The 26,115-nt window shown below is 40.5% G+C and overlaps 1 protein-coding gene and 1 long non-coding RNA gene across 2 annotated transcripts in view; one reads left to right on the forward strand and one right to left on the reverse strand.

Moving 5' to 3' along the window:
* ODAD2 (outer dynein arm docking complex subunit 2) overlaps positions 1-4,631 on the forward strand; it is a 149,579-nt gene extending 144,948 nt beyond the window's left edge. The window contains exon 20 of the mRNA XM_065921256.1: positions 4,518-4,631. Within this exon, the coding sequence (XP_065777328.1) occupies positions 4,518-4,631 (114 nt within the window). The remainder of the gene's footprint in view (positions 1-4,517) is intronic.
* Positions 1-26,115, reverse strand: part of LOC136159256 (uncharacterized) — a 126,371-nt gene that overhangs the window by 58,780 nt on the left and 41,476 nt on the right. The window contains exon 2 of the long non-coding RNA XR_010661436.1: positions 4,054-4,296. This is a non-coding gene — a long non-coding RNA (uncharacterized lncRNA). The remainder of the gene's footprint in view (positions 1-4,053; positions 4,297-26,115) is intronic.

Consider the following 26,115-nt stretch of genomic DNA (forward strand, 5'->3'; position numbering starts at 1 on the left):
CAAAGTGCTGATGGGGGCCGATTGATCCCAGGGCCAAAACTCCTGCTCCCTCGTCCCTCTCACACTAACCCTCAAACAACCCAGGGCTGGGCTCCAAAGAGTAAATGCCAGAACCAGACTTTAGACCTGGTGAAGTCATCACTCTGATAATGGAGAGCATTTATGGAGCACTTAACCTTGTCCTGGGCCCTGGGTTTATGGGATTCGAATGTGTAACCTGTATAGAGCCAAGCTCCTCATGGTCCATTCGTGACTGGGACGTGAAGTCCTAGACACAGAAGCCTGGCAGGCAAGGAGCAAGTGAAAGTAATTGTTACCCTAGTCTTTGAAGCTAAGAGCACAAGTATGTACTGGGAAGCTCTTTAAAAATCTCCTACCTTTGCTCCACTCAGCATTCCCTCTCTCTGAAGTTGCTCCCAAAATAACCCCCGTACTCCCAAGCTCTCTTCAAAACAGGGTAGGAGGGAGCTCTTTCCTCCCTTTGCCTCCCTCCTCTGCTCCCACCTGTGGTTCTCTCCTCTCCCACAAGGAATCCTCTGCCCTTGCCGGGATAAACTTCCCCTGCTTCTGCTTCTTTACATGTTTGAGTTTTCCTTTCATAGTGGCACACTTGGATCCACAGAAGGCTCCGGAAACAATCACACCAAACAGGATGGGGGAAGGGGGCAGATAGAAAGATCAAAAGATATAAAGAGAGAGAGCCCGTGAACACAGGTGGAAAAGCATTTCTATTAAAGGTGTGTACTGTCTCATTTCATCTTCCCAATGACCCTCAGATGACCCATTTCCCATTAAACACTTGAGAAGGCAGAACCAAAAGGTTCCATAACTTGTCCAGTAAGTGGATGAATCAGGATACAAATCCATGCAGCTATGATCTCAGCGCCTATGACTTTGACCTCTATTTGATGCACCCTTTTCCATAGAGGAGCTGAATAGCATAAGGCAGCTGTCTCGTTCCTTACTCAGGTAGTTGGGTTCACCACCTAAGCAGTGAACTCCACATCACCTCTCCCCAGGTTTAAAAACGACAACAAAAAACTATTGAAGGAGAGACAGAGGCTAGAGCAGAGTGATGTAGGCTGGCCCTGGGAGGGAGGCATTACGTGAATTCTCTGTAGACGGTACTTTGCAAATCTCTTTCCTTCCAACTTCTTACACAACATATGCCAGGCAGTTGGACACTAGACTATTTCTACATCCCATTTGCTTGTGGAAATCAAGCTTTTAATGTAGCATCATGCTTGTGTATTCCATCATGTCCCAAGCTTTGCGACCCCGTGGACTGGAGCCTGCCAGGCTTCTCCATCAATGGAATTTTCCAAGCAAGAATACTGGAGTGGGTTGCTATTTCCTACTCCAGGGGATCATCTCGACCCAGGGATCAAACCTGTGGCTCTTGTGTCTCCTGCATCTCCTGCATTGGCAGGTGGATTCTTTATCACTAGCACCACCTGGGAAGCCCCAAGATGTAGGGAGGTTTGCAGACTTGGTTGGAACAACTCCTGTCTAATGACTTCTGGCAAGCTTGTAAAGGAGCCCTTACAAGTTGTCTGCTGAGGAAGAGTTGGCAATTAGAAAAGAAGGAGGATTTTTAAATAGGCATTGAGAAGAACAAGGAAGTAACCTAATTAGAGACATACTTAGATTGCTAGGGAATGAGAAAACCCAACTGAGGTTGGATTTATGATGAATTCATTTGCCTTGTTGTGCACATATCATCCCCAGTAGGGTTTAATAAACTAGGGCATGGGGAAGACAGAGTTGATTATGGTTTTGTTGGATGGATATCATGAGGAGGTTTAAGAAACTGGTAAGAGAATGAGAAGATGGACTGTGGAATCTAAATTGGTCATGGGAGGAAGTGAAGACAGGATATGGTTTAAAGAAAAGCATATAGGCCAATCGACTGGAGGTCATGAAGAGAACAAACAAGTTCAGTGGCCAAATCAGAGGGGAAGAAGTTGTTGTAGGAGAATTTGGAGGCTAGTCTGTTCAGAGTGCTGAAAAATAAGAATCAGGGTGTGACTCTGGCAGTGGGAGCTCAAATGTGGTGAAGACCATTGACAGGAGGGGAGTCAAGAAACAGAGAGGTCAGACAGCCTTCAGTACCCTAGCCTGATCAAAGTCGTCTCATATACAACCTCCTAAACATTTCATATTTTGCTTTCTTATTTAAATCATCAGTCTACCTGGGATGGATGTTTATGTGTGATATGAAAGTACCATTTTTATTTTCTTCCATTTGGATAACCAACTGTCCTTGGGCCATGTGTTAAATAACTTAGTTCCTAAATATCCCTAGAATTCCTTCCATCTACGATATTACTGATTTTGCTTTATTCAGTCCATATCACTCTGGGCTGATGTACTATAGGACCCATCAATCTTTCCCCTCCACAGTCCATAAAATTTATCTTTCTAAAATACAAATATGATCACATCACTCTCCTGATTAAACTGCTTCAATAACTTCCTTTCATTCCCTGCAGAATAAAAGCCAAGCTCCTAAGCCTGTCATATTTAAGATGTTTCATAATATTTTTATTTACAACATTTCTTTGCTTATCAAGACATCCTCATTCTATGACATTATCCACATTTGTGAAAGTGACTCATTCATGTCTGACTCTTTGCAACCCCATGGACTGTGCGTTCATGGAATTCTCCAGGCCAAAATACTGGAGTGGGTAGTCTTTCCCTTCTCCAGGGGATCTTCCCAACCCAGGGATTGAACCCAGGTCTCCCACATTGCAGGTGGATTCTTTACCAGCTGAGCCACAAGCTGGTAAAGAGTTCAAAATGGTTAATTCAAATTACATTTTAAGTTGTTTTTCAGAACTATTAGATAGACTTATAATTGATAGATCTTAAAAGTTCTAATTAAATTATTTGATATTTATTTGGCATCTTCCCTGTATCAAGCAGTATATAGTAGATTCTGTATTTATTCTCTCTCTATATATATATAGTATAAGATGAAACTGGAGCCCATTATACAGAGTGAAGTAAGCCAGAAAGATAAAGAACATTACAGCATACTAACACATATATATGGAATTTAGAAAGATGGTAACGATAACCCTATATGCAAAAAAGAAAAAGAGACACAGATGTACAGAACAGACTTTTGAACTCTGTGGGAGAAGGTGAGGGTGGGATGTTTTGAAAGAACAGCATGTATATTATCTATGGTGAAACAGATCACCAGCCCAGGTGGGATGCATGAGATAAGTACTCGGGCCTGGTGCACTGGGAGGACCCAGAGGAGTCGGGTGGAGAGGGAGGAGGGAGGGGGGGATCGGGATGGGGAATACGTGTAACTCTATGGCTGATTCATATCAATGTATGACAAAACCCACTGAAATGTTGTGAAGTAATTAGCCTCCAACTAATAAAAAAAAAAATTAAAAAAAAAAAAGATTCTTCCAGAGTTTACAATCTAAAGGAGCACAAAAAGCATGAATACAAATATCTGTGGAAAAGGGAAGAATGTAAACGTAGCAACAGACATTTGAGTAAATGACTATGAGAGCTCTGATGAGGGAGAATTGGCACTTTGTTTGGCAGAAATCGGTGGAGGCTTTGTAGAAAAGTTGACTGGGTCATGAAAGGTGGGTAACAGAAAGTTAGAGGAGACAGGAGGGCATTTTAGGTAGAGTAGTAACACTGATAAAGGAAAAAGAAATGGGAAAGTGTGACCTTGGAGTACAGAAGGACATGGAGAAAGATGAACAGCCAGAAAGGTGAGCTGAGGCCAGAGCACAGAAATTCTTTAAGGACAGGTTAGGAGACTGGACTCTAGTTAGTTGCCCTGGAGTCAATGAAAGTCTCTACTAAGGGACTGACCTACTTAGGTCATGACATAGTGGGGCAGACTGGAATGAAGAGAGATTCAATCTAAGAGGATATACTAACAGTCTAGGCATGACATGCTGCTGGCTTGTCCCAGGAGGTAGAAAGCTGCAGTGGATGCAAGAGAAATTCCAAAGCAGAAAAAGTCAGATGACCAAAGAAAGAAGGGAGAAACAGGTCTCAGTTCAGTTTACTCACTCAGTCGTGTCTGACTCTGCGACCCCATGGACTGCAGCATGCCAGGTTTCCCTGTCCATCACTAACTCCTGGAGCTTGCTTGTCCAAACTCATGCCCAATGAGTCAGTGATGCTGTCCAGCCATCTCATCTTCTGTCCCCTTCTCTTCCTGCCTTCAGTCTTTCCCAGCATTGGGGTCTTTTCCAATGAGCCAGTTCTTTGCATCAGGTAGCCAAAGTATTGGAGCTTCAGTCTTGCTCAGCTCTAAAAGATAAAAAGATGAGAATTTCATGAGAGATTCTTGCATCTGATTAAATACCATTTATATTTACCTTTGCCGCCATGAAATTTCTAGGATTTTTTTTTTTTTGGTGACTTAAAAAATATTTCACATTTAATGTTATTTCCATAGCCTGACTTTACAGGTTTGGATTAATGTTTTTATTCTTGTTTCTCTCCTCCCCCTCTCCCTCCATGTGTGGCAGCTTCTACTGGACATGGTTGGGTCACCTGATGAGGAACTCCAGGAAGCCGCTGCAGGTTGTATAGCCAACATTCGCAGGTTGGCTCTTGCTATCGAAAAGGCGAGATACAGTTGAACCTGAATGGACATGACAGCTACCAAATTTTACATGACACTGTACATGTCACTCCCAGAGCCATGAAGCCTAAATTGGGATACACTTCATAGCAGATCCTTTAGAAACAAATGTCTGACTGAAAACATAGGAAGTTAGAAATGCAGAGAATGTGGTTCATCCCAAAATTGTATGGGTATTTTTGTTCTAATTTAGGGATATGCCCTGTGGTGACACATAAACTCAATATATTTGTGATAATTTTTCAGGAATTTGAGAATATATATACATGTATACAGCTGTATATATGTATACAAATATATATATATATATATATACTTACAGATACATATATATATTTCAGCGATGCTTTTATATTTGTGGTGGTTTTAATAAAAGATATGGTCTTCCCGTTGTGTGTATTTATAGTCATCCATGAATGTCTTTAGAACTCCCTTTCTGTTAAAGCAATCTAACTGTCCTGTCACTATAGTTTTGTTTGTTTGATCACTTGCAACCCACAGGAGAGCCCTGAGATGTGCTGACTTCACAAACGGTTATGGAACAGAATTCAGAGGTCAGCAGCTGGGTAGAGAGAGAACGTCCTGAGGTCATTCCAAGTTTCTCCTAAAGCTATCAAACATCTGAGAAGACAACGTGTAACTGTCACTGGACCAGATAACACAAATCACAAAAACATAAGCACTGAGTGAGATTTTCACTTTTGAGTTTCCCAGGCATAAACAGTGAAACGTTTTATTTCCCTCACAGGATACACCAACACTTTTATTGAAAGAATTAATCTATGCTGGTGTAAGCACACCTCACAGTACAAGGATAATATTACTTCACATAAACTTGCTTGGAGTTTCTGAACTTGTTTTCAGAATACAAAGTACTTTTTAAAAAGTGGCTACAAAGGATTAATAGCATTTTATCAAGTTATAGAAACATGAGAAGCCACTTAAAAGAATCACATATGTAACCTTGGTGTGCTACAGTATTTGGGAACTAACCGTCCCCCCATCTAGAACTAGCTAGAAAAGCAGCTCCATGTATATCTGCCCAGTAAACTGACAATCTCATGCTTTAAAAAGCAGGCGAGGTTTTATTGGAAAATATTAAGTCCTGTGTATGTTTGTCATAATTTGGAGAAGATCGTAAACTTAATTGAATTAAATGTAAATAATTTGTATGAAATGAAAACCCCATACAGGATGAAAATTATCCTGGTGATAGACTCTCTGATAAAAAGGTAAGGCAGTTCTGAGAATTTTAAGGTTTTGTAAAACACCAGTTCATCTTTATTGCTTTTCAAAGGAGGTTGTAAAAGAGGATAATAGAAACAAGGAAATGGTATCAATGCTAACAAAGAATTGATTTTAAATAATAGTGTAAATCCTCAAATTCATGTCCGACTCTTTGTGACCCCATGGACTATAGCCGGCCAGGCGGCTCTGTCCATGGGGATTCTCCAGGCAGGAGTACTGGAGTGGGTTGCCATGCCCTCCTCTGGGGGACCTTGACTCGGGGATCGAAACTAGATCTCCTGCATAGCAGGCAGATTCTTTATCATCTGAGCCACCAAGGAAGCCCTTTAAATAATAGTGTAAATCCTCAAACTCTCAACAGTAGGTATTATTAAAGACACTGGTTGTGTTTACTAATATTAAAAACACATCTAGAAATCATGGATTATGACAGTTATAGAAAATGAATAGATATATTATTGTTACATTATTATTAAAGGAAGCTTTCTCCATCATCTTAAGATTGTTACATATTCTTGGAATTACAGGGTCCTGAGAGCTTCCTGAAGAATCCCACAGACAAAGGAGCCTGGAGGGCTACATTCCATAGGGTCGCAAAGAGTCAGGCTCGACTGAAGCAACTTAGCATGCATGCATGAGAGGGGGAGGAAGCAATAGAAAACAGACAATCAAACATCTGCAGCAGCACAAAGAGAACTGGATGAGTAGTTGAGAAGGATAAGTTCCTCTATCATGTGCAAGTATGGGACTTTCATTTCTATGATTACTAAAGACAAAAAATGAGAGCAACAGTACCATTTTAAAGGAAACTGAACTTGTGCGAACAGATACAGGAAGCTAACATGAAAATCATTTTGGGTATTTCTAAGAGTTTTTTCCTTTTAATTGGTAAGCACCCTGGATGTGCTTCCCACAGTGGCTTCCCAGAGGTGGCTCAGTGGTAAAGAATCTGCCTGCCTATGCAGGAGACACAGGAGATGTGGGTTTGATTCCTGGGTCAGGAAGATCCCCCTGGAGGAGGAAATGGCAACCCACACCAATATTCTTGCCTGGAAAATTCCATAGACAGAGGAGCCTGGCGGGCTACAGTCCGTGGGGTTGTAAAGACTCAGACAGGACTGAGCATGCATGTACCAGGGATGTAGTATCTTTAAACAAAAGAGAAACTGAATTTAAAGGTCAGTTTTGGCTGTGTGTGTGTCTATGCGTGTATATAATGGTATAACACAAAACTCTGACCTTATTAGAAAAATGTCAGAGGCAGTGAGTGAAAGTATCCAGAGATAACAGAACAAACAAGCTGAGGATCACAACATTTCTTTGCTACTCCAGGCCAAAGGACCATTTCTTGGTGCTCTCCATGAAAGAACACTTTTTTTTTTTTTGCCTAGGTTTCTGTATAGGATTTTTGTGTGTTATTTTCTGCTTTAAAGCTGGTGACATTAATTCTGAGTTTTTAGTGGCAAGTTCTTTTTTAGGTTTTATTCTTCGCCAGGACATCCTGGGAATCCAATATGCTCTATGTGATATTTGGCTATTTCTGCCTGGAGAACCTTAAGGTGGAAGGAATTTTAAATAGATATTCTTTGCTCTTCCACTGTCTTTAGTTTGCAAGGTTTACTTTTAGAAATCCTGGCCACAATCATTCTGCTATTTGTAGTCACTATTATTTTGCCTCTTTCAGAATGACTTGCACTAAAATAATTTCTTTTTAAAACTCTTCTAGGCACTGAAAGTGAGTGGAAGGTTAGATGTCTTGTGAGATGACATTGTAAATCCTGTCATTTTGATAGATTTTGGAATTACCATTATGCCTCTCTAAGGCATGCACTTTGCATGGACTTGAAGGTCAATGATTCAAAATACTTGGAAATTTTATTTCCACTTAGGAAAACTATTTCATAGTTCTAATAACTGACAGTGTGTAATCTCATTCCATAAAAGACAAGGATGGAGTTGTTTACGTCCATTCTTATGATTCAGTGAAAACAGTAGGGACACCCACTTATTTAAGAACCTTGCTGCCTCAGATGCATTAAGTGCCTGAAGATATCTTCATTCCTCACATACATAAGTTCAAAAAGTGAGAAATCTCTTCTCAATGAGAGGAGTAGGAAGAGAACAACATGGTATATGATGCCACCAAATGCTGGCACTGTGTTAGGTACTTCTTACCGGCTATCTCGTTTAAAATAGAGAAGTGGTAAAATAGCCAATCTCACATCATACTAGGGTCTATCTAAATGGGCACAGTTATTCCACAAGGACAATTTGGCAATGCATACCAGAAGCTCTATACATTTTTGTGCCTTTTGGATTATGTGCAAGGGTTTATGTACAAGGGTATTCACAACATCATTATTTATAGTGATGAAAATATTTGGGAAAAATTGGTTAATTCCATTCAGGTTCAACCTTACCATAAAAACATGTTGTAGGATAATAGTTCATGACAAAGTTTTTCATAAGATACTGTTAAATTGGAAAGCAGATTCTGAAGCAGTGTATACACTGTGAGTGCATTTTAAAAATTATATACACATAGCTAGTCACAATGAAAGAAAATGACTTTTACATACCAAACTGTGATAAGTCAAAGAAGTGATTATTCCTGAATGGTGGAATAAGAATGATTTCTGTTGTCTCTCTTGTTCATCTGTGTTTTCTAAACTTATTTACAATAAACATGAATTACTTTTTTATGATAAAAACACTCCCAGTGAATTTTTTTTATTCTTTGGAAACTTCTAAGGCAGACATTCTTCCTCATTGTTTTTGTTCAGGTGCTAAGTCATGTCTAACTCTTTGCGGCTCCATGGAGTGCAGCACGCCAGGCTCCTCTATCCTCCTGGAGTTTGCTCAGATTCATGTCCATTGAGTCAGTGATGCATCAGAGGATAAGCATCTCATCCTCTGCTGCCTTCTTCTCCTTTTGCCTTCCATCTTTCCCAGGATCAGGATCTATTCCAATGAGTCAGCTCTTAGCATCAGGTGGCCAAAGTATTGGAGCTTCAGCTTCAGCATCAGTCCTTCCAGTGACTATGCAGGGTTGATTTCCTTTAGAATTGACTGGTTTGATCTCCTTGCTGTCCAAGGGACTCTTGAGAGTCTTCTCCAGCACCACAATTCGAAAGCATCAATTCTTCGGCACTTGGTCTCCTTTATGGTCCAACTTTCAGATCCATCAGGACTACTGAAAAAACCATAGCTTTGACTAGATGGACTTTTGTCTGCAAAGTAGTGATGTCTCTGCTTTTTAATATGCTGTTTAGGTTTGTCATAGCCTTTCCTCCAAGGAACAAGTTTGCTTTAATTTCAAGGCTGCAGTCACCATACACAGTGACTTTGGAACCCAAGAAAATAAAATCTGCCACTGCTTCCACTTTTTCCCCTTCTATTTGCCTTAAAGTGATGGGACCAGATGCCTTGCACATAACTAAAATAAATATGTTTTTATATGTAAAATAAGAATGGTGGTTTCAGCATCTAAAATCCTATAGTACATTTTAATCTACAAAACAGACATTTGTAATAGCTTTCAACTACAGCTAAGGATAGTACAGTATACTTGAAGCATACTTGAAATATATACAGTGAACTTGCTGGGAAAGATTGAGGGCAGGAGGAGAAGGGGGCAACAGAGGATGAGATGGTTAGATGGCATCACTGATTAAATGGACATGAGTTTGAGGAAACTCTGGGAGATAGTGAAGGACAGGGAAGGCTGGCATGTTGCAGTCCATGGGGTCACAAAGTGTCAGACATGACTTAGTGGCTGAACAACAACAATACTTGATGCATGCTGAAATGGCCCATGGTAAATTCTGAACTTTTATTTTTGTCTTAACAGCTGAATTCTATTCCAAGGGCACTGAAAACAAATAAAATAACTCAAAAATCACTGCCAGATTGCTTTGTACAACATTGTTGTTTTGAAAAGAAAAAAGAATGATTTTGATCCATTCATTTGTTTATTGCTGTAGATCCCTAAGACAAACATTATTGTGATTTACTGTCTCTTTATATATTTTCCTTGAACTAGTTTAATGGAAACACACTCCCAATCAATAAATAAATATAGTACAGTTTCACAAACTTCTATTCTTTAAAGCATCATGTTTTTCTTCTTTGTGATTTTTTTTTTTGCTCTGTTACATTAATTTCCCCTCATTCAAGCAATTATTTTCCTTGCTTTTCCTCCATTCTACTTTCTATGTCTCCAGATTCTGCTCCCATTTTCTCTGACAAATGGTTATTGCATTTTCTGCTTCTTAAAATGTCTCGTGCTTTAATTTCTATAAATGCAAGATATAGAGTTAATATTTCAATATGCTTCTGATGCAACTGTCATGGGTGACTTGAAATCATGTAACAGATGGAATCCTTGTACTCCAAATCCATTATTTTCAAATTTTCAAGTAAAAGTAATTTACTCTTTATTTGCATCTGTCAAGACAAAAGGGAGCTTTTCTTCTGCCAGTTCATGCCACCCTGATTTATTAGTTGATAAAAGACGTCCTTTGCAAATTACGTAATTGGTTCATGGTGTTTAGAGTTGAGATTTGTCATTACAGTTTAGATTTATGTCCTAATTTATTTTCATGATTGACAGGTATAATAGTGTATTTCAGTATGGTTCATATATATACAGAATCTACAGCTGGTTAGTGTCCTCATAAAGAAAGACCGCCCATCAAAAGGGAGTTCAGATAAGATAGTGTGGATAGTTGAATGCAAGTCCGACTTCATTATTGGACGAAAACTGACCTTTTGTCAATAGATTAGTGACATTATCAGTTGCAAACCTAAATTCACAATGGTAGGGTGGACATGAGTTTGAGCAGGCTCCGAGAGTTGGTGATAGATAGGGAAGCTTGGCGTGCTGCAGTTCTGGGGCCGCAAGGAGTCAGACACAACTGAGCAAATGTACTGATCTGAAGGTAAGTAATGTAAATGAATGAAAAGAGCTAGACTAAAGGTAATGATACTGATACAATTGCCAATTGACCATTAGCCTTCATGTCTGGGAGACAAGAGGGGGTTGTAGAGACTGTGGAGAAATGGGGAGTGCAGATAAATGACTGACTACTCATCTCTAGCTGTTACCAGATCTTATAATTTTTCAAGAGAAATTCAGACTTTTATAGGTACTCTCCCAAATTTTAAGTATTGGTGTAGCTTGCCAGCTGTGAGGAAAAAAAAATGTCCATTGCTTAAGCCACCCAGTTTGTTGACAGACAACAGACATTTCTTTTTCTCACAGCTCAAGATGCTGGGACACCAAGAACAAGGGGCTGACAGGTTGGTTTCTGATGAGACCTCTTTCCCAGCTTGCTGTGTGCTCACAAAGAGATTAATCTCTGTTATGTTTTCCTTCTATAAGAACACTAGTCCTGTGGGATTTAGGCAGGAGACTTAAGAGACATGGGTTCAATTGCTGGCTCAAGAAGATCCCCTGGAGGAGGGCATGGCAACTCACTCCAGTATTCTTGCCGGGGAAATCCCTGGACAGAAGAGCCTGACAAGCTACAGTCCATGGGGTCACAAAGAGTCGGACATGACTGAGCGACTGAGCACACACACACACACACGCATGCAGTGAGTAACAGCAACCATGCAGAAAAATCAAAATGTTTCCATGAGCCAAATACGACCTTCAGCTTGTCAGTCTGCAATGTCATCATCTTTATCTACTAGAATAAGAGCGTAAAACCCTGACAGGAACATTCCTAATGATGCCTGGAGCTAATCAGTAGAAAAGCAAGGAAAATAATTTGTGGAAAAGGGTACATGTCAAAACTGTCTTGGTTCATATTGATTTATACTATGATGTCAGCATTACAGAATGCAGCATAGAAGAGGCTGACTTCCTCAAATTCAGACTGACACTTTGAAAAAATACTCTGAAGATGTAAATAATCATGATTAGGTTTAGGGTCAAAGAATCACAGAACTGGAGATACCTTTAGGGCTCAGCTACCTGCCCTCAATCAAAGCTGCTCAGGACAGAGGCTGATTCTCTTGCAAAGGATATCTAGGTATTTGCTTCCCATTCTCTCTCAGACAGATTAGACTAACCAGCTTATGAAAATAAAAAGAGCCTTGAGAAATATTTTGAGGAATTGGCTTAATCCTACAGGCCAGTGTTCCCCAGGCCTTCTGCATAAGGCCAGTCTGGGATATCTGTTAATATGCAAAGTCTCAGTCCTGCCCCGGACCTACCCATACAGAATTTCTGGGAAACCTGGATTTCTGCAAACCTGGAAACCTACAAACTTCCCAGGCGGTAATTTTTTTGATCATGAAAAAGAAAATGTATACAAAGGATTTCCTAAAAGTTATTCTGGTGGGGGTACAATGAATAGAATATAGTGAGGAATGAGAAGAACAAACAGTGGGCCTGCTATTGAGGCCAAGACTAAAGCATAGGAATAGAAAGTTACCAGAACTGACAGTCTTAAAAGTTGGTCTCTTATGCCTTAAAGAAGAAGCCCATAGTCATGAAATGAAATCTACTTCTGTGCTGTCATACCATGAACCACCCCATATACCTCTAGAGCAGTGCCATCCAACAGAAACACAAGACAAGGCACTGTGTAATTTAAAATTTTCTGCTAACGTCACTAATCATCAGGGAAATGCAAATCAAAACCACAATGAGATAACATCTCAGACCCATCAGAATGGCCATTATCAAAAGGCCAAGAGTATGTGTTGGCAAGGAGGTCGAGAAAAGGGAACACTTGTGCACTGTTGTTGGGAATGTAAATTGGTGCAGCCATCATGGAAAACAACATGGAGCTTCCTCAAAAGATTAAAAGTAGAATTACCATGTGCTTAGTCGCTCAGCTGTGAGCGACTCTTTGCGATCCCACTGACGGGAGCCCACCAGGTTCCTCTGTCCATGTGGATTCTCCAGGCAAGAATACTGGAGTGGATTGCCATGCCCTCCTCCAGGGGATCTTCCCAACCCAGGGATAGATTGCTTTGTAGGTGGATTCTTTACCATCTAAGCTATGGTACAGCAATTCCAGTTCTGGGTATTTATCTGAAGAAAATGAAGATGCTAAATTGCAAAGATACATGCACCCTGTTGCTCACTGCAGCATTCAAGATAATGTAAACAAATGTCCATCAGTTGACAGATAGATTAAAAAAAATGTATAAATATATACAATGGAATATTATTTGGCCACAATAAAGAATGAAATATTGCCACTTGCAACAATATGGATGGGGCTTCAGGGCATTACGCTAAGTGAAATCTGGCAGAAAGACAAATACCATATGATCCATAAATGCAGAATCTAAACCCTCCCCCCAAAAAAATCCCCATAAAACTGAACACATAGATAGGATAGGATATACAAAGGGTAGTTCAGTGGTTACCAGAGGTGGTGGTGGTGGGCAGTTGGAGGGTGAGCAGAATGGGTGAAACTTCAAAGTGTACAAAGCTTCCAGTTATAAATAAGTCATGGGGATATAATGTACAACATGGTGACTATAGTTATCATACTGAACTGCATACTTGAAAATTGCCAAGAGAGTAAATCTGAGAAGTTCTCATCACAAGTAAAAGACTTTTGTCACTATATATGGTGACAGGTGTTAAGTAGATTTATTGTGGTGACCATTTCACAGTTGATACAAATACCATATCACTATGCTATACACCTGAAACTAATATAATGTTATAAATCAGTTATATTTCAATAAAGTACACACATTACATGCATATACAAAATAAGATTTTCTAGTAGCTAAAGTAAAAAAAAAAGTAAAAAATAAAACAGATGAAATTAATTTTAGTATTCTTAGTTTAACCAAATGTCTCCCAAATATTGTAAACATTTCCCTGGTAACTCAAACAGTAGAGTCTACCTGCAATTCTGGAGACCTGGGTTTGATTCATGGGTCAGGAAGATGCCTTGGAGAAGGAAATGTCAACCCACCTGGGTATTCTTACCTGGAGAATTCAATGGAGGGAGGAGCCTGGTGGGCTACAGTCCATGAGGTAGCAAAGAGTCAGACATGACTGAGCAACTGACTTTAACTTTTTAAACATTTAATGAACATAAAAATTACTAATGAAATATATTGTTTTTCACTAAATCTTTGAAGTTGGTGTGTATTTACACTTATAGCACAATTCAATTTGGGCTAGCTACATTAGTGTGGCCACAGGGTACCATGTCGATAAGTTTCAGTCTATCCATTTAGCTAGTTTAAGGTGTTGGTTTCTTTTATCAAAACTGTTTCAATTTATGTGAGCTTTTAATATTTCTTTGGATTAAGCCATCTTAGTGCTTTTTTGCCTGACCTCTCAGTCATGCTATTTCTATTGACATGGTGACTTTTTAAATTCAAATTGATATGAATTTTCAAATGTAATTCATCTAGAAGACCACAGTCAACACTATATTTTGTGTACAATTATTTTTCATTTTTTATTGTGGTAAAATATACATAACATAAAATGTGCCATTTCAACCATTTTTAAAAATTGTGCAGTTCAAGGGCATTAAGTATTTTCATGTTGTGTGTAACCATCACCACTCTCCATCTCCTGAATGTTTTCATTTTCCCAGACTTAAACTCTGCTCCCTCTAAAAACATTAACTCCCAATCTCCCCTTCCTCCAGTCCCTGGTCACCACTTGTCTCTCTAAATTTGATCTTCCTAGTTACCTCATGTAAGTGGACTCACAATATTTGTCTGTTTTGGGAGGTTTTTTAAATTAAAAAAATTTACAATTTATTTTTAATTGGAGGATAATTGCTTTACAATGTTGTGTTACTTTCTGCTGCATAACAACATGAATCAGACATAAGTATACAAAGTATACTTTGTATAAAGATACATAAGTATCCCATCTCTCTTGAACCTCCCTTCCACCCCCCACCTCATCCCACCCCTCTAGGTTGTCACAGAGCAGTGGGCTGGGTTTCCTGTGTTATATAGCAACTTCCCATTAGCTATCTGTTTTACACATGGCAATGCATATGTTTCAGTTCTACTCTCTCAATTCATCCCACCCTCTCCTTCTCTGCTGTGTCAACAGGTCTGTTCTCTATAAAAGGGAATTCTCTTGCACTGTTGATGGGAATGTAAATTGATACAGCCACTGTGGAGAACAGTATGGAGATTCCTTAAAAAACTAGGAATAAAACTACCATATGACCTAGTGATCCCACTACTGGCCATATACCCTGAGAAAACCATAATTCAAAAAGACACGTGTTACCCGTGTTCCTTGCAGCACCATTTACAATATTTGTCCTTTTGTGTCTGGTTTATTTCATTCAGCACATTGTCTTCAAGGTTCTTCCATGCTGTAGCGTGTGTCAGAATGCCCTTCTATTTTATGGGTCAATAATATCTCACTGTATGCACATGCAACGTTTGGCTTGCCCATCCATCCATGGGTGGTCACGTGTGCTGCTTCCGTCATGAGGCTGTTGTGAATAACATTGACATATGCATGAGTGTACAAATGTCTGGTCAAGTCCTTGTTTCCAATTATCTTGTGTGCACACCCAAGAGTGGAATAGCTGGATTGAATAAAATTATTTTTTTCAAGCCTAACTAGTCAAACCTATAATAATAAAAAAAACTTGGTTAGGGTATCCTTACCAGCAGAATCAGTGGACATGAGATGCACTCCACAGCGTCTCTAGCAGGCACTCTGTTTATTAAGCATCCCAATAGTCGCACGGTCACTGACTCATAGACAAAGAATCCCCTCATGTTACCTCAGTCAGTTCAGTATATTTTTAATTCTGAATAAGCCAAGTTCTCCCAGTGTGTGATTCAGTGGGTACAAATTAGGCATTTAAGAAGACATAGTCATACTTTTGGAAAAATAGTAAGGTCTTACAACTGTGCCACTAATAGTATCAAAATGGCCTAAAAATGATCATAACTCTCATAAATTCCATTGGGTGATGTTTAGGTTGTGTTAAAAGGCAAATGTGAGTTTTCTGCAACTCCTGTGAACAATCCAGCACTTTTAGAGAGAAAAAGAGGCTGAGGCCTTTGAAAAGTTTGTCCTGGAGTTGTGAGAACTATTCCCAGGGTGGGAGCTGCCATGAGAATTTGCTCAGTTTGCATCATGGGTGAGGTCCAGGCCCCATGAAGATGGTGAGCCTGGTTCCCTGACAGCTTGCAGATGCCTCTGTCTGTGTTTGTACTGCTGTCCCTTCTGCGACAGAGAGATGTTGGCCCCAACCAAATCTCACTTGTATGTTGTGCACACGTGGGGAGGATGTCACAGTTAGACCCCTGTTTTGCTTTGAAGGGAATGTGTTGCTTTTTTCAGCTTCAGCGGTCGTTCCTAATCTTCATTTGCAAGGTATAAAACATGAAGGATCACCTTAATTATCATCTCCTGTTTGAAGCAATAAACAGCTGTTGACACTGATTTAAAACAGAAGAAAAGCTACCACACTGTCATCCCTGAGGTGAATTTATTCGGATTATTCTCTTAAACTGAATTATTTATGAGCTAAAACAACGGAGTTGAAGGTGAGAAGGAAAGGAGCATCAGTGAATGCAGGAGACAGATGTGTTCCAGCCAAAACTGTGGCCCATCTCCTCCGAGTTCTACAGGTTCTGAACAGGGGCCCAGACCTCCCCTCAAACGGACCTTCCCTCCACGCTGGCTGTGTGAGACTTTCATTTAGGGGGAATAATATTGTCGATCATTTCCTCAAAAAGGGTATTTATTATGCCCTTTAGTCTGAGGACTGATGTTTCAGAGAAAGAATGAAAGAATACTTCATGAGCATTAGACAACCCTCAGTTCTTGAAAAACAAAACAAAACAGCTTTATTGAGGTTTAACTCATATGCAGTGGGCTTCTCTGGTGGTTCAGCCAGTAAAGAATCTGCCTGCAATGCAGGAGACATGGGTTCAATCCCTGGGTCGGGAAGATCCCCTGGAGAAGGGAATGGCAACCCACTCCAGTATTCTTGCCTGGAGAATCCCATGGACAGAGGAACCTGGGGTCGCAAAGAGTTGGACACGGCTGAGACTAACACTTTCACTTTCAATTGATATACAAAGAATGCACACTTTGAATGTGCACAATTTGAGGAGTGTGGTCCCACCAAACACCAGTCACGCCAGCACCGCAATCAAGGTACTAGACATATAACACCTTCCAGAGTTGTGTGCAGCTTTTGTGTGTGTGCTGTGGGTGGAGAGAACTTAAGATGAGGTCTGCCCTCTAAATAAATCTGAAGTGCACAGTGTCTGGGACTGTAGGAATGATGAGTACAAAGGTTTCTAGCACTGTTTAGGGCAGTGCAACTCTAAATAAAACTTTACATCTTTGAACGTCTAGCTCCCCATTTCCCCGTCCCCAACCATTGCTGTATTCTCTGCCTCTGTGAGTTTGACAGTTTTAGACAATCTCACAGATGTGGAATTGTGTGCTATCTCTCCTTCGGGGACTAGCTTATTTCACTGAGCATAATGTCCTCCAGGAGAAAACTTTCTATTTATTCCCACACTATCAAGAATAACCCTACCTTTCTCTTCAGAGATTCTTCTGTGTTCTCATTTCAACCTACCACCCCTCTCCTCCCCTCAAGGTTCTGCTCTAAGTATACTCCACATGTACTCTGATCAAAAACAAAAGTCACAACATATGGATACCAAAGGGGAAAGAAGGGGTGGGATGAATTGGGAGATCGGGACTAACACATATACACTGTTGATACCATGTATAAAATAGCTATCGAGAGCCTACTGTAGAGCATAAGGAACTCTATTTGGTGCTCTGTGGTGACCTAAATGGGCTTCCCTGGTGGCTCAGATGATAAATAATCTGCCTGCAGTGTGGGAGAACGGAGTATGATCCTTGGGTCAGGAAGATCACCTGGTGAAGGGCATGGTGACCCACTCCAGTATGCTTGCTTGGAGAATTCCACAGACAGAGGTGACCTAACTGGGAAGGAAATCCAAAAAAGAGGGGATATATGTGTATATATGGCTGACTCACTTTGAAAGTGAAAGTCGTTTAGTCGTGTCCGACTCTTTGCGACCCCTTGGACGGTACAGTTCATGGAATTCTCCAGGTCAGAATCCTGGAGTGGGTAGCCTTTCCCTTCTCCAGGGGATCTTCCCAATCCGGGGATGGAACCCAGGTCTCCCGCACCACAGGCAGATTCTTTACCAGCTGAGCCACCAGGGAAGCCCCAATAAAGCTGAAAAAGGATTTAAAAACAACCAAAAACAAAACCAAATCTGCTCCTTGGGGTTAACTCCTACAGACTTCAGAGTTTTCCTGCTTCTCAAGCATCTTCCCTCTCCTCTGCCCTGCCCTCTGCACAGGGGGGGCCCGCTCAGAGACCTGCAGCTACGGCCGCTTGGCCTCCAGGAGCTGAGCCGCTGGTGTCTTTGGGGCTCTGACCCTGAAAGTGCCCTGGGTCCCCTTGCGCCCCGTCTCTGCAGCCTCCTTTGGGAACCTGGCCTCCTCCGGCCTCCAGGAGGGTCTGGGAGGCAAAGCCAGGCCCTCCGAGGGGCCGGGGCAGTAAAGCTGGATGTGGGGACTTGGGGAAACTGTCCCGAGCTCCATCAGCCCAGCCACACCTGCTCCTTTGCGGACTTGGAACTTCTCTGGAGGTCGCACCCGCTCTAGGCGCTCTCCAGGCTCATTTCCCACAAACTTCCAAGCAGGTCAAACTTTTGGGGCAACAGTGTTCCCTTCTCTTCCTGACGCTGCCAGGCACTCAGTCCTCCATTGTGTGACTTGCCCTTCTAAAAGCATATTCTCCATTTTTCTCTGAAGGCAACCCTCCAAGCTTTTTATACAAAAACTCTGCTGGAAGAAATCTGAAAAAAATACCCTACTCCTGCTTGAAAGTCTAATTTTGTGAGACTGCTATTTATCTACCAACTTATATTGAAAAATCTAGTTTGAAACGTAAAATCAAGCAAGGCTTTCTTTTGTTCTGGGTAGCGTTTGTCTTCTTTTCCCTGTAAAAAATTATCTTCAGCTTCTTGGCTCAATGGAGGGGAAGGCTGCAGGGTTTTAAAAACAACCAACTAACCAAACAAACAAACACGAAAACCAACTCTGAACTACTAAGGAGGAAAAAGACCGTATGGCATTTCAAAACACTGCCCACTGTAATCAGCCAAGCTAAACTGCTTCTATTCCCCCAAATATGCTGGACCATGCTGCTTCCACATCTTGCCCATGTTGCTCCCGTCCCTTCCAACACATCCAGGGGAATTCAGTTTTGACTTCACACTCAGACAACTTTGCTGTTGTCTGGCTTTTCACATTGGTTGGTGAGAAATTTTTCCTTTGATTCCAGATGAATTAAAAACATGTTAGCAATGAAGCGATGAAAATGACTTCGTACTGATTCTGAACTGATATGCCACACAATTGCAAAATGAATGAAATAAAAAACATTATGTATGGTCAATAGAAGCTCTGTATAACTTGATGCCAGCTCCTGGTGGCTGAAAGTTCTCTGGTTTGCGGGTGTGATTTTGCCCACTAAGATTTAGACAAAAATTGGCTTGAACCTCGATAGAGTGAAAAACTCAAAACTCTGAGCATTTCCAGGAATTCTTGAGCGGGACATATTCTTCCAAGTGACCTCATGATTCTGGTCATTGCCTGCTTCCTTTAAATATTCAATTCTTTCCAGCCTCACCTCTGGCAACTTCCCTTTCCTTCCTCCCTTCCTCCCTGTGTGATGGCAGGTATGTGATATGTAACACAACTCCTTTTCTCTGATTTCTGAAAAATGCCATTCATCCAAGACAAATATGAGTGGGAGATATTTGCAGAAGATTCTGGGGTTAGGGCAGCATGAAGAAAACTTCACTGTGTGATACCAACCTCAGCTCTGTCTCCCAGTGCTTCTCCCCATCAGGAACCTCCCACTTCTGGTACTCACTCCTGGGCATATATCTGGAGAAAATTCTAACTTGGGAAAAAAAATTACACTCACCCTAGTGTTCATAGCAGCACTATTTACAGTAGGCAAGACATGAAAACAACTCAAGTGCCCATCAACAGATGACTGGTTTAAGAAAATTATATATATATATTCCATGTATATTCCATTATAATGGAATATTACTCAACCATATAAAAGAATGAAAACTTGCATTTGCAGCAACATGAATGGGCTTTGAGATTGTCATACTAACTGCAATAAGTCAGCAGAGAAAGGCAAATATTGTATGATATCACTTATATGTGGAATCTAAAAAAAATGACACAAATGAATCTATACCCAAACAGAAACAAACTCACAGACATAGAAAACAAACCAAAGAGGAAGGGGGAAGGGGTAAACTAGGAGTATGGGGTTAACAGATATAAACTATTGCTACTATGCATAAATAAGAAATGAGGATTTACTGTATGGTCCAAGGAACTATAATCAGCATCATATAATAAACTGTGTGGAAAATAATCTGAAAAATATAACTGAATTATGTTGCTATGCACCTGAAACTAACACAGCATATTGGCCTTTTCTCCCTTACCACCTATTTTTCCTTCTCGGACTCTTGCCCATCCCCCACACCACCTCCTGGCCCCCATGAGGTTATCCTTAGAGATTTAAACATTTCTGTATCAGTAAGTTTTTATTGCTTCACCACCCATTCCAAAAGTGAAAAGAAAGGGTTAGTCACTCAGTCAAGTCCGATTCTTTGCGACCCCAGGGACTATAGCCTGCCAGGTTCCTCTGTCCATGGGATTCTCCAGGCAAGAATGTTGGAATGGGTTGCTATTCCCTTCTCCAGGGGATCTTCCTGATCCAGGGATCGAACCCTGGTCTCCCGCACTGCAGACAGATTCTTTACCGTCTGAGCCACCAGGGAAGTCACCTATTTCAAACAACCATTTATTGACCTCATGAATCATGAATTTGCTGGGAAGCAATTTGGACTGGACTTGGCTGGGCACCTCAGGCATCTGCTGACGAGGCAGACTGACTTTGTTTTTAGAGGCTGGGTTCTTGTGTTCCCTGGGGCTTCTGCTGGGTCAAATGGGCTGATTTGAGTCTCCCATCGGGCAGTCTCTTATCCTCCAGTGAACTAGCCAGGGCTTGCTCACAAAGAGGTTGGGCTGGTTTCTATAAAAACAAGCAGTAGCACCCAAGGCTCTTGAACCTTAGGAACAACTGGTCGGCCAACTCTTCGCTGCACTCTATCGGTCAGAGCACAAGCAATGTCTCCATTGATGGCTTGAGCTACAAGTCACGCTGCAGGAAGTGTGCCCATGGCAGGCTGGGGGTGGGTGGGGAATACCAGAGCATTTAGCCAATAATTTACTACACTTCCTTACTTTCCCGACAGACAGCCATTTAGCTCTCTTTGCCTCACTCTGCACCCACCCAGGACAAATCCTTAGGGCTCTTTCCACAGTCAATAATCCTTAAATTGCTTTTACAAAAAGTTACATTCCCCCCCCCCCCGGAGGAATTTTTTGACCACCTTTTAAAGTTCTGGGTTGTTGCTTTAAAAAAAGAAATTATTTAGTTAGTTAGTTAGTTTTGACTGTGCTGGGGTCTTCACTGCTGCGTGGCCTTTTTCTCTAGCTGCAGTGGGCAGAGGTTACTCTCAAGTTGCGGCATGAGGGCTTCTCATTGTCATGGCTTTTCTTGTTGTGGAGCATAAGCTCTAGGATGCACAGGCTTCAGTAGTTGTAGTTCTCCAGCTCCAGAGCACAGGCTCAATAGCTGTGGTGCACAGGCTTAGTTGCTCCAAGGCATGTGAGGTCTTCCTGGGTCAGGGATCGAACCCATGTCTCCTGCATTGGCAGGCAGATGCTTTACCTCTGAGCCATCAAGGAAGCCCCTGGGTTGTCTCATCTTAAGAACTCATAGAAATAGAGCCAGTGTGTGTGTATGTAGGGCATAGGTATTAAAAATAAAAGTTCCCTGGGTTTATGATGTTAATTTCATTTAAAATTTTGTAGTGTCTTTAAGATAAGCCAACAATATAAACACATATTTACAGCTTCTTTATTTTGTTTTATCCAATACAGAATTACATAAGGACATGCATCTTAACATTCCATTGTGGTAGTCAGACAGGTTTCTAACTATCCTGCTATTTGCTATAGAAAATAGGTCACCCACAAACTGTGAAACAGATTTTAAGTCCATTGGAGATAATTACTTGTTACCAAATTCATCAGGAGGCAAAGATCCTTTCTAATTCAATTTTCAATAATGGCTGGGTTCATAAAGAACCAAAAGAGAATTGAAACTCCTGTGAAAGTAATAATTTTTAAAAGGCTGAACATTCCTAAGGAAAAGGAAAGAAGCTGATGAGAAAAAAATTATCAGTTCTGGGAAAGCAAATTTCAGCAAGTTTAGGGCATTGGCAAAAAAAAAAAAAAAAAAAAAAAAAAAGACCTGTTAGGAAGAAAGGAGCCCAAAGAGCTGGATGGTCTTTAAACAAACAATTCTGGCAGGTGAACAGACTGCATAGGGCGTGAGGGACAGGGAACAGCTGGCCAAATTGGCAAACCAGAGCTGTGCAGAGTTCTGAGAGGCAAATTAGGGAACTAAGAAACGTTGTCCAGCCAGATCACCAAGGATGAACAAATGTGTAGGGACCACATCAAAAGTGGGAAAGATAATACAGGGTAGGGTAGAAATAAAAGACATCAGAAAGTACTTAATCAGCTGCAGTAATAAAAACCAAGTTATTAGTGACTATGCTACCATTTGCTTAAATAACCATTCTGAACCCCACGAGAAGTGTGCCCTGTGATTCTTGTGGGTGTGAAGTGGTGCGGAGGCACCACTCAGATATTTTTCTCTGTTACCACCTGGGGCCAGGATATCCGTAGGCAGATCTGGTCAAGTAAGTGACTGGATAACGCACCCCCTCAAAGACAGGTGAAACTGAGGTGTCCTGTCACCTACATTGACCAGTCAGGTGACAACAATGACAACATCACCATAGAGAGGTTGAGTCATGAACTTTATGAGTAATTAGTGCCATCCCTCCAACGCTGACTGCCAGGATACCCTTCAGACCAGAGCTTCTATCAAAGAGAAATCAGTTAATTCAGCATTAAAATTAAAAGTTAAAGTTGGTGGTTGTGCCCATAAGAAACAAAAATATCATTATATTGTCCCAAATGACTCAGATGGTAAAGAATCTGCCTGCAATGCAGGAGACCCAGATTTGATCTCTACTCGGGAAGATCCCCTGGAGAAGGGAATGTCAACCCACTCCAGTATTCTGGCCTGGAGAATTCCATGGACAGAGGAGCGTGGCAGGCTACAGTCCATGGATTCACAAAGAGTCTGACATAACTGAGCGACTTCCACTTTACCTTTTTTTAAATAATTGTAATATCATTGTTATCCCATTTTACCTCTGTTCACCCTGTCTGCAGACTAGATCTAGAGGGGGTTGGTATTATTTATTATCCCATTTTACAGAGGAGGAAACTGAGGCACAGATACCAAGGCTATTGGTTTTCAAAGGCATTTGAAATGGCAGAACTTTTTCCTTGGTAAGTTACTAAGACTCACATGTCATAACTTCAGACTTACTAGTCTTTCTTACTTTTCTTGAACATTCTTCTGCTGTGTTTCAACTGAGTTCTAAGAACCCTGTGTGTGTGTGTTCATGTGCATTCAGTCATGTCCAACTCTTTGCAACCCATGAACTGTACCCTGCCAGGATCCACCGTCCATGAAATTTTCCAGGCAAGAATACTGGAGTGGTTGCCACTTCCTACTCCATGGGATCTTCCTGACCTACGGATTGAACCTGCTTCTCTTGCATCTCCTGCATTGGCAGGCTGATTCTTTACCACTAGTGCCACCTAGGAAGCCCACTGAACATCCCACACAAATATAGTTTACATATTATTTTCAAGTACACATTGAACATCTTCAAAAACTGATCATATTCTCCACCCTAAAGCACTACTCAACTAATGCATTGAAATTAGAAATACAATTTATAAATACCATCAATAGCTAAAGATAGCCAAGAATCAACATATTCAGAAATTTGAAACCCACTTCTAAATAATTCATGGGTAAAAAAGAAATCATATTGAAAACAGCCAACTAGAAATGATTGACAATGTAAGCCCTACATATTAAAAGCTCACCCAGGATTATTTGCAGGGAAAATTCTTTCTAAGCAAACCGAAGCTAATCTTCCCCTAATAGCATATTTCCATGCAAAATGTTGACATTGATAGAAAAACTTAGGGAAACATTTTACTTCTTCCATGCTCGTTGGGAAGACTGCCCTCTGTTCTTTCTTTCCCTGGGTGTTTCCGTGAAGTCTCAACTAGAGTCCATATGCTGTTCATTTTCTCTTTAGTAAGCATTTTTGTGGCAATTTTACAGAAATAGCCAGTTCAGTAATGGTTAGCCTTTTTGTGCTGCCTCCCAACACACACACACACACACACACACACACACACACACAGAGGAATGTTTTCTTTATTCTATCAGGTGATTATCAAACGAGTCTCTCACTCCCTTCTTGGACCATGCGACCAAGAAACTGCCCCAAGTATTGCCAAACTAACCATCCTCTTGTCTACTCATTATTAGCTTCACAACGCTGCACACTGGTGATTTCTTGCTGGAACATTCCTCATATGTGAATTTAAAAATCTATGGATTTCAATTATTTTTTTGGTGCAAAACCATACAACATGTCCCTTCTAGCAGTAACTCAAATGAACTGTGTGATCAACCTGATGCAAAGAAAGAGCAAGGAAGAAACGATCATTTCAGTGTCTGCCCTGCAGAGAGTGGGTTTGCAGAAGAGTCTCTCACTTGACTTGTCTAATAGGGCTGATAATAAACTTAACTAAGGAGGATGAATATAATGATTTCAGCTTCCACCTACATTATAAAAATAATACATTCTTGTTATATTTTAAATTGATTTCTTCTCATGGGTATTTAAAAATCCACAAATATTTTTACAGATCATCTGCTATAATAAAGAGCGATTCTGCACATGGTTGCATTAAGGAAAACCCATTTTAGTTTCCTTTGACTTCATCCTAGGATCACAAATGTTGGCACTCATAACCGAACAAAGGATAGACTTCCTTAAGCATGTTTCATGATAATAGCTTTCATTTTATTTTGGTTGGCTAGATGTATATTGCCTCTCCAAGACCTCAATTATATAACCTGGGATTTCCACATTGTTTTTGACAGAAAAGTAGAACAAAAATAAGTTATGCAGACTAAATTTGAAACACATGATATGGAATTGAAAGGACTTAGTGATGAAAAAGTTGTCTGAGTTAGTGGTAATCAAATCTTGAAATAGACTTCTTCTTAAATAAGCAAACAGTTCCAAGTATTTGGCTATGCATCACTGTTTGTTCAAGCTTGAAAAGATTATATTGCTCCATCTCTCAACTATAGTATATTTACAGCTGGACTTTGAAACTGATGCAGTAAACATCAAACTTTTATCCCAATCTTGGGTTATAGCCTCCATTAAGCCTCTGCAAGGTTCTGGCTTCAGTGTCATAGAGAGCAAGCAGGATTTTGCACACTTGAGGAAAAACAGCAAGGTTTTGAAAACCACGGACTCTTGCAACAGATGTTCTGCTTTTGTCATTCCAACAGGATTAAACTGCTTTAATCTTCTAAATGCTACAGAGCCAGGCTTATATTAGACACTTATTTACTACCTATTATTTGATACTTTACAGGTTCTTAATCTATTTGGAGGTCATAGACACTTATATGCATCTGATGAAACCCATGGATCTGTATTCTCGAAATTTTGCCTGTCATTTCTATCCATATTATAGTCCCAGAAATCCACTCAGGAATCCAAGTTAAGAATCTCAATCCTAAGGAATCTGAGAATGAAAACTCCAGGGGAACAAAAAAGGATTTTGAGTAGCTTTTCTTTAAATTTTAGAATACAAGATTCTCTAATTGAACATTGGATGTGTATACGGACTATCCATTTTTAGGTAAATTTCTCTAGAAAGATTCATAAGGATTTAAAAATATATGTAATTGTAAAGGGATTTCAACATTTACATTTTTTTTTTTTTTTTTACCAAAAATCTACATCAATCTTAAAAAGGAATAGCTAAGTATTTGGTCAGGGTTCAGATCCAAATTTTTTTTTTTTTGCTTTTTTTTTTATTCTACCAGATAAGAAAGTTCTAACTCACAATTACAGTTCATCAGAACAGGCAGAAAATGTTTTCTGGCTCTGACAAATGGATG

Source organism: Muntiacus reevesi, chromosome 2, assembly GCF_963930625.1.
Source record: "Muntiacus reevesi chromosome 2, mMunRee1.1, whole genome shotgun sequence".
Classification (NCBI taxonomy): domain Eukaryota; kingdom Metazoa; phylum Chordata; class Mammalia; order Artiodactyla; family Cervidae; genus Muntiacus; species Muntiacus reevesi.